The sequence below is a fragment of the Natrix helvetica genome (assembly GCF_964273705.1).
Source record: "Natrix helvetica genome assembly, chromosome: Z".
NCBI classification, from domain to species: Eukaryota; Metazoa; Chordata; class Lepidosauria; order Squamata; family Natricidae; genus Natrix; species Natrix helvetica.
The window spans coordinates 137,222,926-137,239,814 of NC_138554.1; the positions used below are offsets into that span (position 1 = coordinate 137,222,926).

The following is a 16,889-nucleotide window of genomic DNA, read 5'->3' on the forward strand; positions in this document are numbered from 1 at the left end:
GATGGGTAGAGCAAGGAAACTGGTCTGCCATCTTTTAACAACTTTTGCGATTTTAGAAGAAAACTAAACATAAGCCACAATAATTTAGCCACAGCAGACAACTGCCCTCTGCAGTTTTAACGAAATATGTAACATGTGATTGGGATATAACTTTTTTCCCTTCCTTTTTAGGGTCAAAGGTTTGGAGAAGCCCTCTATGCTCCTAAATTTCTCTAGAGGTTTTTTTTTTTTTTTAAAAAAAAATCAAGGCGATTATTTTGTAAGCGATTCTATGAATCACAGCTTCTCCTTTTTTCAAAGGATCCTGAAAATGAGGATCCTCTAAGCTTCCCTTTCAAAGCTACCTATTGGCAGGCAATAACTAAGCTGGTTCTGAGAAGCAGTTTTACTCAAGGGTTCTAGTCAAGAATCTACCGGATTCCTTCATTCTTTTGTTCCTTAGTGGCTGATCCAACCCATTCAATTCTCGTCAGAAAGCTACCTAAGCAGAAAACCTTCCAATATTCACAAGGCACGCACAGCTCTATTAATGGCACCAACTGTTTGGTAAAACCTCTTTTTCGCTGAACATCTAGAACGAGGGTCTCCAACCTTGGCGACTTTAAGACTTGTGGAGGGACTCTGGGAGTTGAAGTCCACAAGCCTTAAAGTCGCCAAGGTTGGAGACCCGTGATCCAGAAGGATCAAGACGGATGGAGGTTCAGCCTAAAGGCACGATAAGATCCAGCCAAGGAGGCTGATAAGAAAAGTACGCAGCTCAGGGAGAAGCGGCCCAAGGGAGGCTGAATGGAGAACCACAAAGGTCTCCGTTGTCATTCACACCTTTTCTTTAGGCACGAAGTCTTTGGTTTCCTCCTTCTCATCCAACAGGAACCCCTGCTAGAGGCTGAAGTTCACAAACAGATGCCTCAAAAGGTCTTCCGCGGTGGGCCTCCGCTTTTCCTCCACAAAGATCAGCTTGAGAAAGTTGCGGCAGTACTCCGAAACCCCGTCGGGAAGCTGAGGCTTGGTGGGCTGGGTCGCAATCTTAAAGATGGCAGCCATGGCTTCGTATTCGGCCCAGGGTGGCTTCTCAGTCAGCATTTCTACCACGGTACAACCCAAACTCCTGAGAAAGGTCATGGAGGGGAAAAAAAGAAATCCCAAAAACGTTTATTTCTGCAACGCTTTGGAGAGAGGACTCTGCTGTCCTCCTTGGTTTCCATCATATCAAGCCTGTAAACCAGGGCTCACCAACATTTCAGGCCTCAATTCATAATTTAGTCCAATCAGACTAAATTCATAATTTTAAATCCCGCGGACCACTAATATGATCTGCCTAATGACTGGCTGGGTAGGCGTGGCTAGGTGGTCATGTGACTGGGTGGGCGTGGATAACTCAATGTCACTCACATAGAGGGGCACATCCCCAGCCTTTCCTCGCCCCTCCCCTGCCAGCCACTCCTTGCCTGCCCACCTGGGCTCCTTAGGGTCCCAAGGGGAAGCAGTTGTTGGAGCTAAGCAGCCACCATGAGAAAGAGTTGGCAAAACAGCTCAGTTCAATTTGGATCTGACTGAGAAGGAAGCTCAGCAGAATCACCTCACTGAGGACTAGGAGCATAGGCTTTCCAAGCAGAGGGAAGACCTGCGGGAGTGCAAGGCCAGGTTCCAGTGCCTGGAGGCTCAGTGGGCTGAGATGGTCAGCCAGTTCCAGGCCATGATGCAATCCCACTGGAACGAGGCCCTCCAGCTCTTCACCACCAGCGGCACTTCTTCCCTCCAGCCTTCGCCCAAAGCCCCCCACCAGGAGGCCGAAGCAGACCCCAAGTCAGAATTTCTGTCCCCCTCCGACCCCCACAAAAAGACCCAGAAGGGGGAGAGTCTCTGCAGCAACACAAGCGTTCATTGCACGTATCCGTCCCAGGGGCCGTAGTTTGAGAAGCCCTGATTTATTGCAATATAAAAAATGCTAATAATTTTTCTGTGAACTACCAAAATTTTCTTGTGGACCACCAGTTGGTGACTGGTGCTGTAAACAAAGCTGGATTGGGAAAATGGTTCTTACCACACGTCAGCCTTCCTTCCATAGCCTTCTCCGCTGATCACCTCTGGGCTCATCCAGTAGGGAGTTCCCGTGACAGATTTTATACCCGTTCCAGACATGCAGATCGTCTGAATGCGTTTGCTGGCCCCAAAGTCTCCTAGTTTAATATTCCCGACAGAATCTCTCAAAATATTGGCACCTAGGTTGGAGGGAAAAAGAAAACAACGCAGAGAAGGGAGACAAAGAAGGAGAAGAAAGATGAAGAAGAAGATGACGAGGAGGAGGATAAAACAGACAAAGAGGAGAAGGAGAGGACAGAAGAGGAAGAAGAGGAGGAGAAGAGGCGGATAAGATAGACAAAGAGAAAAAGGGAAAGATAAATGAAGAAGAGGAGGAGAAGGAGAAGACAAGGAGGAGAAGGAGAGACAAAGAGGGAAAAGAAAAGATAGGAGGAGGAGATGATAAACAAAGAAGGAAAAAGAAAAGATAGGAAGAGAAGGAGATGATAGACAAAGAGGGAAAAAGAAAAGATAGGAGAAGGAGGAGATGATAGACAAAGAGGGAAAAGAAAAGATAGGAGGAAGAGGAGGAAGAGGAGAAGATGATAGACAAAGAGGAAAAGGAAAAGATAGGCAAGGAGGAGGTGGAGGAGAGGACAAATGAGAAGACAACATTGGCAAGATATTGCTGTAAACCTTGAATTCCATCTCCCTTACTCAAGGGCCTAGTGCTTAGCATTTGATTGCACACAATGAAGATTGAGATCATCACAACATATTTGCTGTATATTCAGGGCCATAATTTTACCTCTAGGGACTCACACAAACAAGCAGCCCTTGGAAACTAAACTCTTATCAGCCTCCAAAACAAATCTCACATATTTTTTCACGCAGCTTCAATTCTGGGATGGGGTTTTTTTGGGTCCCCGATTATGTGGGTAACTCCTGATCCTCAACAATTGCAACCTTCCTCATATGGTAAGAAACTTTGCGTGCACCAATGTATTAAAAATCCCATATTATAATAAAATAGTATGTGTATATGTCCATATTTTAGAAATGCATGATGTGAAATAATGTAGTGTATGTGTCTCTTTGCCTTTATATTAATGTTGTAACAGCCCCATTAGTGCCCCCACTTTTATTGTCAAGTCGTGTTTTAACTAGCATATCCTTTCTAGCATAAAATTCCTGCTTTTTCTTTTTGGTTGCTAAAGTTCTCGCATTCATCTGGGGCAGCATTTCCCCCTTTTTGTTCTAATTCAATTTGATAAAAGAGAGAAAAGAGAATTCGCTTTAAATATGTCTTAAAGGAGATTCTGATAAATAGATAGAGGTAGTCCTTGACTTACAACAGTTTGCTTAGTGACCATTCAAAGTTACAATGACCATTTTTCACACTTATGACCGTTAGAGCATCCTCATAGCCACATGGTTTGTATTTGGATGCTTGACAACCGATTCGCATTTATGACGGTTGCAGTGTGTCCCAGGGTCACATGATCACCTTTTTCGATCTTCTGACAAGCAAACTCGATGGGGAAGCCAGATTCACTTAACAACCGTGTGACTTAATTCAACAACTGCATCATTCACTTAACAAATGTGGCAAGAAATGTTGCAAAATGAGACAAACCTCACTTAACTGATTTCTCACTTAGCAACATACTGTATTTTGGGGAGCATAAGACACACCTTTTTCCCCTCAAAAAAGAGGGTGAAAATCTGGGTGTGCCTTATACACTCAATTCGGCATTTTTGGCCTCTGGACACCCCGACCCTTTTGCAAAGATGGCCGTGCATAGCCTTTAGGAGGCTTCCAGAGTGCTCCTGGGGGCTGGGGAGAGTAAAAATGAATGAAAAACGGGCCATTTTTTCTCATTTTTGCACACACACCCCAAGCAGCAAAAAATCGGGCCATTTTTTGGGAGGTCTGCAGTGCACAAGAATTTGGCCTCTTCAAGACCTTAGTGTGTCTTATACTCCAAAAAAATATGGTAAATCTTGGGCTCAATTGTGCTTATAAGTTGAGGACTACCTGTATTGGGATGGCCTTGCCCTAATTTAGTGATAAGGAAAGATGTATGGTATGTGAGAAGATTCTCTTAAATGCCTCTAATTCCCCTTAAATGCCAAAGAAAGATGTTTAAAGTGTTTTTTCAACCTCAGCAATTATAAAATCAGTGGACTTCAACTCCCAGAATTCCCCAGCCAGCATGGGGAAATCCACCATCTTGAACTTGGTGTAGAAACGCTGCATTAAAATATATATTTCTGCCTATTGCTTTTCTTGCTTGTTCCCCAGACTAGTAAACATAATGCAGGATCATCACCACGAATCCTTTCCACTTCCAGTAACACAATCAGCTCAGATGATGAGCAAGAACCTATCTTAGGAAAATTCTAAACGTCCTGCAAATAAAGTAGGAAAATAAAAGCCATTTTCATGGTGGGATGAAAATCTTTGAGAAATCACACTCTAGATTTCATCACAACCTCAATTTTCATTCCAGGCTCCATCAAACTTTTTTTTTTTTCCAATTTGGTCCTTGAAGCCTCTTGGTGGACTTAAAATGTCATCTGAGTTGGAATGTGGTACCTACCTTTAATATCCCTGTGTACAATCATGTTGCTATGGAGGTAGGAAACGCCTTGTAGGATCTGCCTTGTATATTTGCGAGTCACATTCTCTGTCAAGGCCCCATAGGCTTTTAGCTGGTCTTTGATTGAACCCTAAAAACACAACGCACAAGAGACGAATAACTGAATAGTTTCTTGGCTTCCTGAAACTCTACACCTTCTGAAAAGTTTCTCAGCTCCTGGGGGTGCCAAGTTATGGTTTAAAAGGATAAATAATCATATTTGAGTCAGGCGCACCTCCACTTAAGTCCTGACAGTACAGAAGGAAATGACAGATAGTTTTTGAGTTATAACCACGATGGGCAGTCTCCACTACAATTCCCTATAATGGAGCCTGTTTATCACTGCCATAATTCGTGACTCTCATTAATCAAGTCACCCATGTGATGGGTCCAATTTTACCTAGAACTAAGGAGGAATTTCCTGACAGTTAGAACAACTGATCAATGGAATAGCTTGCCTCCAGAAGTTGTGAATACTCCAGAGGCTTTTCAGAAGAGATTGGACTACCATTCGTCTGAAATGATCTGGGGCCATCATGGCGAACCTGTGTGCCAGAGGTGGCATGCAGAGCTCTCTCTGTTGGCAGGTGCGCCATTGCCAGCTGCTCTTCTGCTATGCACATGCACAGGTGGTCTTCACGGGTGCTGGAGCGCCAGGAAACGGCTCCAAATTTCTTCAAAAAAGGGGGAATTTTTCGGGCCGATTTCCAGGCCAAAAACAGGCTGAAAAAACGGCCTGAAAATGGCCCCATAATGGCCAAAACACGGGCATGCATGCACCAACCAGCTTGGGTTTTTAGTGCTGTAGAGTGCGCATATGCACACACATTCCGATTTGGCCACTCAGTGCCGAAAAGGTTCACCATCACTGGTCTAGGGTTTCCTGCCTGAGTAGGGGGTTGGACTAGAAGGCCTCCAAGGTCCCTTCCCACTCTGTTATTCTTTTATCACCTCTTTTGTGGTCAATCAATGCGGTCCCTAAGTAAACACCATGGTTGCTAAGTGAATCAAGAGTTTGTTATGGACTGAAATCCGAAATAAATGCCAATTGTTGGCAAAAAAAAAGTTGTAAAATGCAGTCACACCTGAAACCACAGGACATTGCAAATGACCAGAAAAGGGCTTCTGGAAGTAGTCATGTGACTGTGCAGGGAAAATCCACCTGAACTTTGAATCCAGGATCTTAAGGGACGCCTGCTATAACACTGATTGGCCATTAAACGAGGTTACGTCGCGAACTGCCTGTACAGTATTAGCTATTAGAGCAGAAGTTTGTGTTGGCCACCATGGGAAAGAGAGAGAAGATATTCCTTATCCATTCTGTTTGCAAGCTGCCACAAATTTCACAGAACAGCCAAATGGCACTAAGGTGAATATTTTTTACTGCTTCCCTCGTAAACACTGGTAGTCCTCAACTTAGAGCCATTCATTTAGTTACAACAGCACTGAAAAAAAGTGACTTTGGACTATTTTTCTCACTTATGACTGTTACAGCATTCCCACGGTCAGGCGATCAAAACTTGGTTATTTGGCAACTGGTTCATATTTATGACGGTGGCAGTTTTCTGGGATCGGTTGTGTGATCTGTTTTTGCGGACTAGTAAAGTAAGCACAGGTAAGCTTAACAACTGGGTTTGTAACTGAACAACTGCACTGATTCACTTAGCAACAGTGGCAAGAAATGGTAAAATGGGGCAAAACTCACTTGCCTCGCTTAACAACAGAAACGTTGGGCTCAATAGCGGCCATAAGTCAAGGACTATCTGTAGCCCATATCCAACTGTTCTGATTCACTGAATGGTGGGTTCAGCATATGGGGGCCAATGGGGGCCTCCCAGTTCTTTGCATCCCAATGAAGGCTTAATGTGATTGCGGCCTGCATTGGATCAGTACAAACTTTGCCAGGGTGGCAAAGTGCAATAAATAGCTTCCAAACAAAATGAGCACTCGTGTTTTGTGGGGGGGGAGAAACAAAGAAAAGTGAATATTAGCACCTGTGTTAAGCGGAAACCTTTGTTCTCAGGCCCTCGTGCTTCCTGGTTGGAAAAAGTCCTGTGTTTTCTTTTTCCTTTTTTCATTCTTTTGTGGTGACTCTCTATCCAGCCATACCCAAACGAGGATTTCAGCTCTTCCTATTCCCAGGTTTAGGTTGGGTTGGTGCAAATTGTACAAATTGGGACTCAATTTAAAAGCAGCTAGCTGGAGTCTGCACTCAAGACAGTCTCTTACACAGATAGTCCTTAACTCACAACTTATAATTTAGCGACTATTCAAATGGCACTGAAAAAGTGACCTACAACACCGTTCTAGGCTGCACAAACAGAGGGAGAGACTCAAGATCACGTGAAGTGTTAATACCACTTTATAATGCCTTGGTAAGGCCACACTTGGAATACAGCATCCAGTTTTGGTCGCCACGATGTAAAAAAGATGCTGAGACTCTAGAAAGAGTGCAGAGTGCAGAGAAGAGCATCAAAGAGCATCAGGGGACTGGAGACTAAAACATATGAAGAACGGTTGCAGGAACTGGGGATGTCTAACTTTAATGAAAAGAAGGACTAGGGGAGACATGATAGCAGTCTTCCAATATCTCAGGGGTTGCCACAAAGAAGAGGGAGTCAAATTATTCTCCAAGGCATCTGAGGATAGAACAAGAAGCAATGGGTGGAAACTAATCAAGGAGAGAAGCAAGGAGAGAAGCAACTTAGAAGAGAAATTTCCTGAGAGTTAGAACAATTAATCAGTGGAACAATTTGCCTCCAGAGGTTGTGAATGCTCCAACACTGGAGGTTTTCAAGAATATGTTGGTGCACCATTTGTCTGTGGTGTAGGGTTTCCTGCCTGAGCAGGGGGTTGGACTAGAAGACCTCCAAGGTCCCTTCCAATTCTGTTATTCTATATTCTGATTGTGCCCATTACAACCATAACAGCAACAACATGGTCATGTGGTCAAATTTTGGGCACTTGGCAACTGGCATATATTTATGATAGTTTCACTGTCCTGAGGTCACATCATTGTCACTTGTAACATCTAAGCCAGCTTCTGACAATAATCCAAGTTCATGAGAGAAGCAGAATTCATTTAAAAACGTGTGACTCATTTAATAACTGCAGTAACTTGGTTAACAACCAATTCAAAACCAGGTCATACAATCCAGTGTGATTCACTTAACCACTGTCTTGTTTAGCCATGGAAATTCTTGTCCCAACTATGGTCATAAGTCAAGGATTAACTGTATTGTTCCCCTAGAATAGTGTTTTTCTTAACCTCAGAAAACTTTTAAGATATTTCAATTTCAACTCCCAGAATTTCCCGCAGCATGCTGGCTGGTGCATTCTGGGAATGAAATCCACCATGGCTTCATTTACCGCTTATATACCGCTTTATAGACTTATATACCGCTTTACAGTGCTTTACAGCCCTCTCTAAATGGTTTACAGAGTCAGCATATTGCCCCCAACAATCTGGGTCCTCATTTTACCCATCTCGGAAGGATGGAAGGCTGAGTCAACCTTGAGCCTGGTGAGATTTGAACTGCCAAATTGCAGGCAACCAGCAGTCAGCAGAGGTCTGCAGTACTACATTCTAACCACAACCAAAATTTGACCCCGAAACATCTGTTGTGGACATTTGTTAAGTCAATTTTGCCTCATTTTATAACCTTTCTTGCTACGGTTGTTAAGCGAGTCACTGCAGTTGTTTAGTTAGTAACACAGTTGTTAAGGGAATCTGGCTTCCCCGTTGACTTTGCTTGTCAGAAGGTCACAAAATGGGATCACGTGATCCTGGGACATTGCAATCCGTCATAAATATGAGACCGCTCCGCAAGCATCTCAACTTTGATCTCGTGACCATGGGACTGCTGCAATGGTCGTAAGCGTGAAAAACAGACATAAATAACTTTTTCAGTGCTAAGTGGACTGTTGTAGGTCTACCTGTATATAATTCCAATGGACGGCTGTAGGGGTTTAAAATTATACGATGAATATTTTCCATACATTTCCATATATGTAAGACAGAAAGAATCTCTTGGATCCCAATGGATACTGTGTTTTCCTGAAAATAAGACAAGGTCTTATTTTCTTTTGACCCCCGAAATAAGCACTTGGCCTTATTTTCGGGGAGGCCTTATTATTTTTGAGGTGCAGGAGGTGGTGAGTGTGGTCACCTCATGGCTGCTGCTGTGTTGCAATATTTTCGGGGGAGAACTTATTTTAGTGCATGCACTCAAAAGCCCAATTGGCCTTATCTGGGGAGGTCTTATTTTCGGGAAAATAGGGTAGAAATACACTTAATAAATCGATAAATAAAATGGCTTACCCCAGGCATATATTCCACGAAGATAGACAGTTTCCTCTCTTCCGGATCGCGGAGACAGCCGTAATATTGTACTATCCTCTCGTGACGGAGAGTTTTAAGCAGCTGGATCTCACACTCCAAGGCATTCACTTCCTAAAATAAATCCAAATTCATTAACTAGCCAAAAAGCAGGTGGGTGGATACAGCCAGATACCAGATACAGTGATCGGTGCGAAGGAATCTAGGAAATAAAATTTAGTTTCTTTCTTGTTTTAAACTTAATTCTAAACTTACAAGGAATAAGCTATGAGTTTACTGAGGTGGATTTTGCTTTTTTTTCTGGCCTGCTTAAGAGAAGAACAGGGTGGTGCAATCATTTTCTCCAGTGGTGAAATTCAAATTTTTTTACTACTGTGGGCGTGGCTTGGTGGCCGTGGCAGGGGAAGGATACTGCAAAATCTCCATTCCCTTCCCTCTCTGGAGCTAGCCAGAGGTGGTATTTTCTGGTTCTCCAAATTACTCAAAATGTCCGCTACCTGTTCTCTAGTACCTGCTGGATTTCACCCCTGATTTTGTCCCACGGATGCAAAAGGATGATCCAGAAATGTGAAATCTTCCTGTTTTCATTGGTGGCCTCCAAGATGCATTAAAGAAGCTCAGAAGAAGCATGAAGATAAGGATGGGAAGATTTGGCTATACAGGTAATCCTAGACTTCTGGCCACAATGGAGCCACTGTTGCTAAGCGAGACAATAGTTAAGTGAATTTGCTCCATTTTACGACCTGTCTTGTCACGGTTAAGTGAATCATTGCAGCTGTTGCCTTAGTTACACGGTTATTAAATGAATCACCACCGACTTTGCTTGTCAAAAGGAGATCACATGACCCCTGGACGCTGCAACAGTCATAAATATGAGTCAGTTGCCAAGCGGCTGAATTTTGATCACATGACCCTGGGGATGCTGCAATGGTCGTAAGTGTGAAAAATGGTCATAAATCACTTTTTTTCAGGACCGCTGTAACTTTGAATGGTCACTAAATGAATTGTCATAAGTGGAGGACTACCTGTTCCCACAATGGTGGAATCTTGTTAAAGATGATGGGAGATAGTTAAGTTGACTTTTTCGATTAGAGAAAAGATAATATTTGTGTATTGTTGATTGGAATCCCTTTATGGACTGAACAGAAAATAACTAACTTTATGATTTATAGTTTTGCTGATGGACTATAGAAAGAAGAGAGCTATATGTCTAGTTTAATGAAAAGAAGGACCAGGGGAGACGTGATAGCAGTCTTCCAATACCTCAGGGGTTGCCACGAAGAAGAGGGAGTCAAGCTATTATCTAAGGGTAGGAAAAGAAGGGAGGACAAGAAGCAATGGATGGAAACTAACCAAGGAGAGAAGCAACTTAGAACTAAGGAGACACTTCCTGACAGTTGGAACAATTAATCAGTGGAATAGAAGTTGTCTCCAGAAGTTGTGAATGCCCCAACACTGGAAGTCTTTAAGAAGATGTTGGATAGCCATCTGTCTGAAACGGTACAGGGTTTCCTGCCTAGGCAGTGGGTTGGATTAGGAGACCTCCAAGGTCCCTTCCAACTCTCCTATTCTATTCTATTCTATTCTATTCTATTCTATTCAACTCAACTCAACTCTATTCTGTTCTATCTTTTAACTGTAAAGAGGCAGCTTCATAATTCTGGTTATAATTGCAACAAAGAATATCAGAAACTAAGACTTTATGTCTTTTTTTCTTCCTTCTCTATTTCCCCCTCTTTCTTGTATTATCAGCTTTCAGTTTCGTTTCTTCCCCTTAACTTTGTATTCGTTTTTATCTTCCTTTTTAAAAAAAAACTTTACTAAAAATTAAAGCACATAAAGATACTGACCAACCTTAATGTTCATCCCCAGCATAGGTAGACCTCGACTTACAACTGCAATGGAGGCCAACATTTCTGTTGTTAAGCGAGGTGGTTGTTAAGTGAGTTCTCCCCCCCGCTTATATGACCTTTTGGCCATAATGTGAATTGCTGCAGTTAACAAGTGACTCATGCGGTCGCTAAGTGAATGAAGGCAAATATATAGTACATGTTTCAGGATAATGGTGCAGGATCCAGTGTCCGACTCAGATTGGATCCGGCAGTCATTAAGTGAATCTAATGTCTCCCATTGACTTCACTTGTCGGAAGCTGAATGGGAAGATTATAAATGGGGATCACATGACCAGGAAGGCAGCAGGCATGGTACATACCATATTTTTCGGAGTATAAGATGCACCTTTTCCCTCAAAAAAGAGGGTGAAAATCTGGGTGCGTCTTATACACTGAATACAGCATTTTTGGCATCTTGAAACCCCACCTCCTTTGCAAAAATGGACGTGCATAGCCTTCAGGAGGCTTCTAGAGTGCTCTTGGGGGCTGGGGAGGGGAGAAGTGAGCTAAAAACAGGCCATTTTTTGCTAGTTTTTGTGCCCACCCCCATCCCCAGGAGCCCTCTACAAGCCTCCTAAAGTCTATGCATGCCCCTTTATTGACAGAAAACGTGCCTGTTTTTGCAAAAAACGGGGCGTTTTGGGGAGGTCTGCAGAATGCAAACCTTTTTTTTTTTTTTAATTTGCCTCTTCAAAATCTTGGTGCGTCTTATACACCCCATAATACGGTACACGCCAGTTGCCAAAGAGCCCAAATTTTGCTGATATGACCACAGAGATGCTGCCAATGATCGTATGTGTGAAAAGCAGTCATAAGTCACTTTTTTCAGTGCCGTCGTAACTTCAAGCGTTCACTAAGCGAACGGTTGTAAATCAAGGATTATCTGTTGTGAGAGCTGCTACCTTGTTTGTAAAGCCAGCAAATTTGCATAGCCTTAAAAGCCCTTGATAAATCTCCTTTCGCTATTCAGTGAATTCAAACAGGGAACCGAGGCAAGCTTCCAAATTCCATTTTTTTATTTTAAATTGCCAGTGAAATGTGGAGAAGAATTGGCAAGTTCAAGATGACTCAACTAAACATCTCCAACTATTGACTTACTAAATTACTTACTTACTTACTGCCAATGGTCAAACAACTCCCAACACATTCATTCGCTCCTGAGTTTGGACATTAAGCAACCAAATTGCTTTTTAAGGTCATTTCTCATAAATGATATGGACTCCCAGGGATTTCTGTCTGTTTTTAATTTCCTCGCAAACATTTTATAAACATAGCACACACATTTTTTCACTCCCTTTTCAGGGATACATACAACTGGGATATTTTAAGCCACCCACATATTTAAAAGGGTGGTGTTACTTGCAATTACAAGAACGTTCTTAACTTACAATAATTCATTTAGTAACCTTTTGAACTTAAAATGGCACTGGAAAAAACTTTTGACTTTTTTTATTTTTCACACTTATTTGCAGAATTCCCCATGGCCACCTGATCAAAATTCAGGTGCTTGGCAACTGACATGTACTTATGACGGTGTCCTGGGGTCATGTGATCATTTTTTGGGACCGTCAATGCGGGGAGTCAGATTCGCTGAACAACTGTGTTACTAACTTTTAACCGCTGCAATGGTTCGCTTAGCCACTGTGGCGAGAAAGGTCATAAAATGGGGCCAAACTTACTTAACAAATATCTCACTTAACGACAAAAATTTTTGGGGCTCAGTTGTGGTCGTAAGTCAAGGACTACCTTTATCAAGCGTTTGCCCTTTGCAAGATCTGGCATCCCAATTTAAAACTTCAAAGTTGACTGTTTCTTTCTTTGCAATTCAAGCAAACCGCCAGCCTAAGCAAGAAGTTACTACAGCTTTAAGTTAGCATTGTGCAGATCTGAAGGCTTTTCCAGGAAAGTGACTCTGCTTCTAAACAATATTTGGCCAGTAATGTTTCCTGTCTGAATCCCAAAAAACGACAGGAATTGAAACGGAAGAGCTGTGTAACAGTGGAAAAGCCTAGATTGTAACTGGAAGCGTGGGGGTTTTCTAAAGCAGCACAACTGCAGGGAGCCCACTTGAGGGTGAGCAGAATGAGACCCCAATTTAATGGCCCGATTAGGGAGGGTGGGTGAGTGGGACCTGTGCCTCCCTCGGGTCCATAAAATGGCACATTTGTGGTGACTGTGATGTGTGATGACACCACTGCGTTGCTTAAGGAAATTGAGTCTATTTGGATAAAAACATCTGAGGGATGGATGGATGGCGATAGAGATAGATACAGAGACAAAAATAGATAGATGAACAGAGAGAGAGAGAGAAAGAATAAGAATCAGGAAAGAAGGAAGGAAGGAAGGAAGGAAGGAAGGAAGGAAGGAAGGAAGGAAGGAAGGAAGGAAGAAAAAGATAGATGATAGATAGATAGATGATAGATAGATAGATAGATAGATAGATAGATAGATAGATAGATAGATAGATAGATAGATAGAATAAGAATCAGGTAGAAAGAAGGAAAGAAAGAAAGAAAAAAGGAAGGAAGGAGACAGAGAAAGATAGAGTGAGTGAGAATCAGGTAGAAAGAGAAAGAAAGAAAGAAAGAAAGAAAAGGAGAGAGAGAGAGAGAGAGAATGAATCAGGTAGAAAGAAAGGAAGGAAGGGAAAGAAAGGTAGAGATAGATAGATAGATAGATAGATAGATAGATAGATAGATAGATAGATAGATAGATAGATAGATAGAATAAGAATAAGAATCAGGTAGAAAGATGGAAGGAAAGAAAGAAAAAAGGAAGGAAGGAAGGAGACAGAGAAAGATAGATAGTGAGTGAGTGAGAATCAGGCAGAAAGAGAAAGAAAGAAAAGAGAGAGAGAGAGAGAGAATAAATGAATCAGATAGAAAGAAAGGAAGGAAGGAAGGGAAAGAAAATATAGAGTAGATAGATAAATAATCAGGTACAAAAGAAGGAAGGAAGGGAAAGAAAGGTAGAGATAGAGAGATAGAGATAGATAGGGATAGGAAAAAATAAACATGGTCTTAATCTATCACCAAGTGTTGTATTTTACGATTTATGATGATGGTATTTTATGATTTAATCCCTTGCTGTCTATATGTACAATGAAAGCTTAAGGCATCCCTTGTGGGCGCCCCAATCCCACTTGGCCAATGAAGAATGTTCCATTCTATCCTCTTCCGTTCTATCTGACCAAACACTCACTTTGCTGGTCTCTTGGCTGTCGGGGTCAAAGGGCACCTGCTTCACAGACAGCTCCCGTCCAATGTCAACATCATAGCAAAGGTAGACTTCTCCGAAAGCTCCTCGGCCCAACAGCTTCCCAAGCCTCCAATTCACTGGGGCCTGCAGTGCTAAAAGGGGGCAGAAGCAAGAAGACCAAGTCAGCAACCTTCCCCACAATTCCAGCTCCTCAGGCGTCAACCTCTCCAACTATGCGCGGATCATGTACAATGCTGAGAAAACCCATTCTTTTTCTTGGCAGAATCTACTGGTAGTTCTCGACTTAGAACTACAACTGAGCCAGTGGTGGGCTGCAGGCAGTAAGCCCCAGTGCGAGCATACGGGTGCCTGCCGGGAGCACCGGGTACCGTTCCAGTATGGCGCTCCGGAGGGCCCACCCGTAAAATCCTTACGGGTAAATCCTTACCAGTACTTAAGCTCTTCAGCGTATGTGCACGGAGCATACGTACCAGTTGCAACGGGATCCAGAACCCATCACTGAATTGAGTCCAACATTTCTGTTGTTATGCGAGACCATTGCTAGGTGAGTTTTGCCCCGTTTTACGACCTTTCTTTCCGCAGTTGTTAAGTGAACCACTGCAGCTGAATATCAGTAATAATCTGGCTGTTAAGCGAATCTGGTTTGCCCATTGACTTCGTTTGTTCAGAAGGTGGCAAAAGGGGATCTACATGACCCTGGGACACAACCGTCATAAATGTGAAACTTTTGCCAAGCGTCTTGAGCTTGCGTCACATGGACCTGCGGATGCTACAAAAGTCGTAACTGTGAAAAACAGTTGTGAGTCCCCTTTTTGGTGCCGTTGGTTACTAAATGAGCTGTTGTAAGTCAAGGACAACCCATCGTGGTCTCATCAAAATCTGAATGCCACCTAGTACTTCCAGCCTTAGTTGTTACGACTTCTAAAATACAGGCTGGGCTGCCCCTACCAATCTACAATTACCGTATTTTTCAGACTATAAGATGCACCGGTGTACCAGATGCACCAAGATTTCAAAGAAAAAAATTTTTTGGGTCCTCCCCGGACCCCAGGAGCACTCTGCAGGCTTCAACAGGGCTGGAGGATGGCAAAAACGCCCCCATTTTTGCGAAAACAGGCAGAAAACGACGTTTTTCACAAAAACAGAGGCGTTTTTGCCTTCCCCTAGCCCTGCTGAAGCATGCGGTGTGCTCCTGGGGGCTATGAGAAGGCAAAAACACCTCCATTTTTTGTGAAAAACGGCCTGGTTTTGTTTTTGTTTGTGCAAAAATGGGATGCGGGGCAGGGTTCCAGGAGGCCAAAATCGGCTGTATTCGGTGTACATAAGATGCACCAACATTTCCACGCTCTTGTGGGTGGTGGTGGGAGGTACATCTGGTCATTCCAGGAAAGTCTTGAAATGGAAACCAGGGAAGACAAGGGAAGCTGTGGGCCATTTGGTTTTTGTTTTAAACTTTGCACCATCAACCACGGAAGACGTCCAAATGACATATTAATCGCGGATTTCCACAAGGCTTTTTGACTCAGAATAGAAGGCTTGTTTTGATAGCAAGGGGGGGGGGGGTTTAGACCTGCTCTCGTCCTGCCCTTGAGACCATCACCTTATCTCTGAAAACAGCAAACAAGGGATGGTTTTCCCACCATTCAAGGGTGCTTCGACGCAAATAGCACCCTCTAAGGTCACAACCGTCTACGTTATCAGCCAACCCTGATGTTCCTCCTCTGAGTGAAGCCCCAAGAGAGGTCCAAGATAGCGTTGAAGGTCACCAAGGAATTCCCAACTACGTCCACATAACCCAACGGACACCCAACTCTGGAGCGACTTACTGTTCCTGGCCTTGGGAGATGGAGAACTGAAGCCTTCAAAGATCTTGTCGCAATTGTGCCACCACTTGTTGTTCCCCCGTTCCTCGTACCGCATGGTGATCAACTTGCTGTCTCCGTTGAAGCTCTTGGTTCGGCTGGAAGGCAGAAGCTGGAACAGGTTCTCAGGAGGAGCGTAACTCCTAGGGAATGTCCTGCGGCCTTGGGAATCAGAACAAAAACAAATAAATTGAAACCAAGTGGGTTTCATTGTCTGATACACAAGTTAAACATACGAAGAACAGTTGCAGGAACGGGGTACGTCTAGTTTAATGAAAAGAAGGACCAGGTGAGACATGATAGCAGTGTTCCAATATCTCAGGGGTTGCCACAAAGAAGAGGGAGTCAAACTATTCTCCAACGCACCTGAGGGCAGAACAAGAAGCAATGGGTGGAAACTAATCAAGGGGAGAACAAGCCTAAAAATAAGGAGAAACTTCCTAACAATGAGAACAATTAATCAGTGGAACAACTCCAGAGGTTGTAAATGCCCCAACACTGAAAGTTTTTAAGAAGATGATGTTGGACAACCATTTGTCTGAAGTGGTGTAGGTTTTCCTGCCTAAGCAGGGGGTTAGACTAGAAGACCTTCAAGGTCCCTTCCAACTCTGTTATTCTAAGTGGTCCTCAACCTATGTCCACAATGGAGCCCAAGAGCTCTGTTGCTGAGTAAGACGTAAATGCTCACTAAATGAAGCATTGCAAGTCAAGGCCTACCTGTACATTAACCAAGCTTCTCCTATGAGTTTCTTACATGGATGTGCAGTGCCCCTCCCTGGGTGTGTTGACTGAACGGGAATATGGCTTGTTTTTAAGCTAAATGGGTCTCCTTCAAACTGGACTGGGGTTTTTGCTTGAGCAAAATCATCTTGTCCAAGCTTATGAGTCATCTTGATGTATTCTTCCACCTTAA

The 16,889-nt window shown here is 43.2% G+C and overlaps 1 protein-coding gene across 1 annotated transcript in view; it reads right to left on the minus strand.

Moving 5' to 3' along the window:
* Positions 1–249: 249 nt before the first annotated feature.
* Positions 250–16,889, minus strand: part of LOC309401168 (mitogen-activated protein kinase kinase kinase 3-like) — a 102,189-nt gene continuing 85,549 nt past the window's right edge. Inside the window, exons 12-17 of the mRNA XM_081970206.1 lie at positions 15,941–16,138; positions 14,097–14,245; positions 8,986–9,117; positions 4,626–4,755; positions 2,045–2,222; positions 250–1,108 (exon numbers count right to left, since the gene is read on the minus strand). Coding sequence (XP_081826332.1) covers positions 880–1,108; positions 2,045–2,222; positions 4,626–4,755; positions 8,986–9,117; positions 14,097–14,245; positions 15,941–16,138 — 1,016 coding nt within the window. The 3' untranslated portion in view covers positions 250–879. The remainder of the gene's footprint in view (positions 1,109–2,044; positions 2,223–4,625; positions 4,756–8,985; positions 9,118–14,096; positions 14,246–15,940; positions 16,139–16,889) is intronic.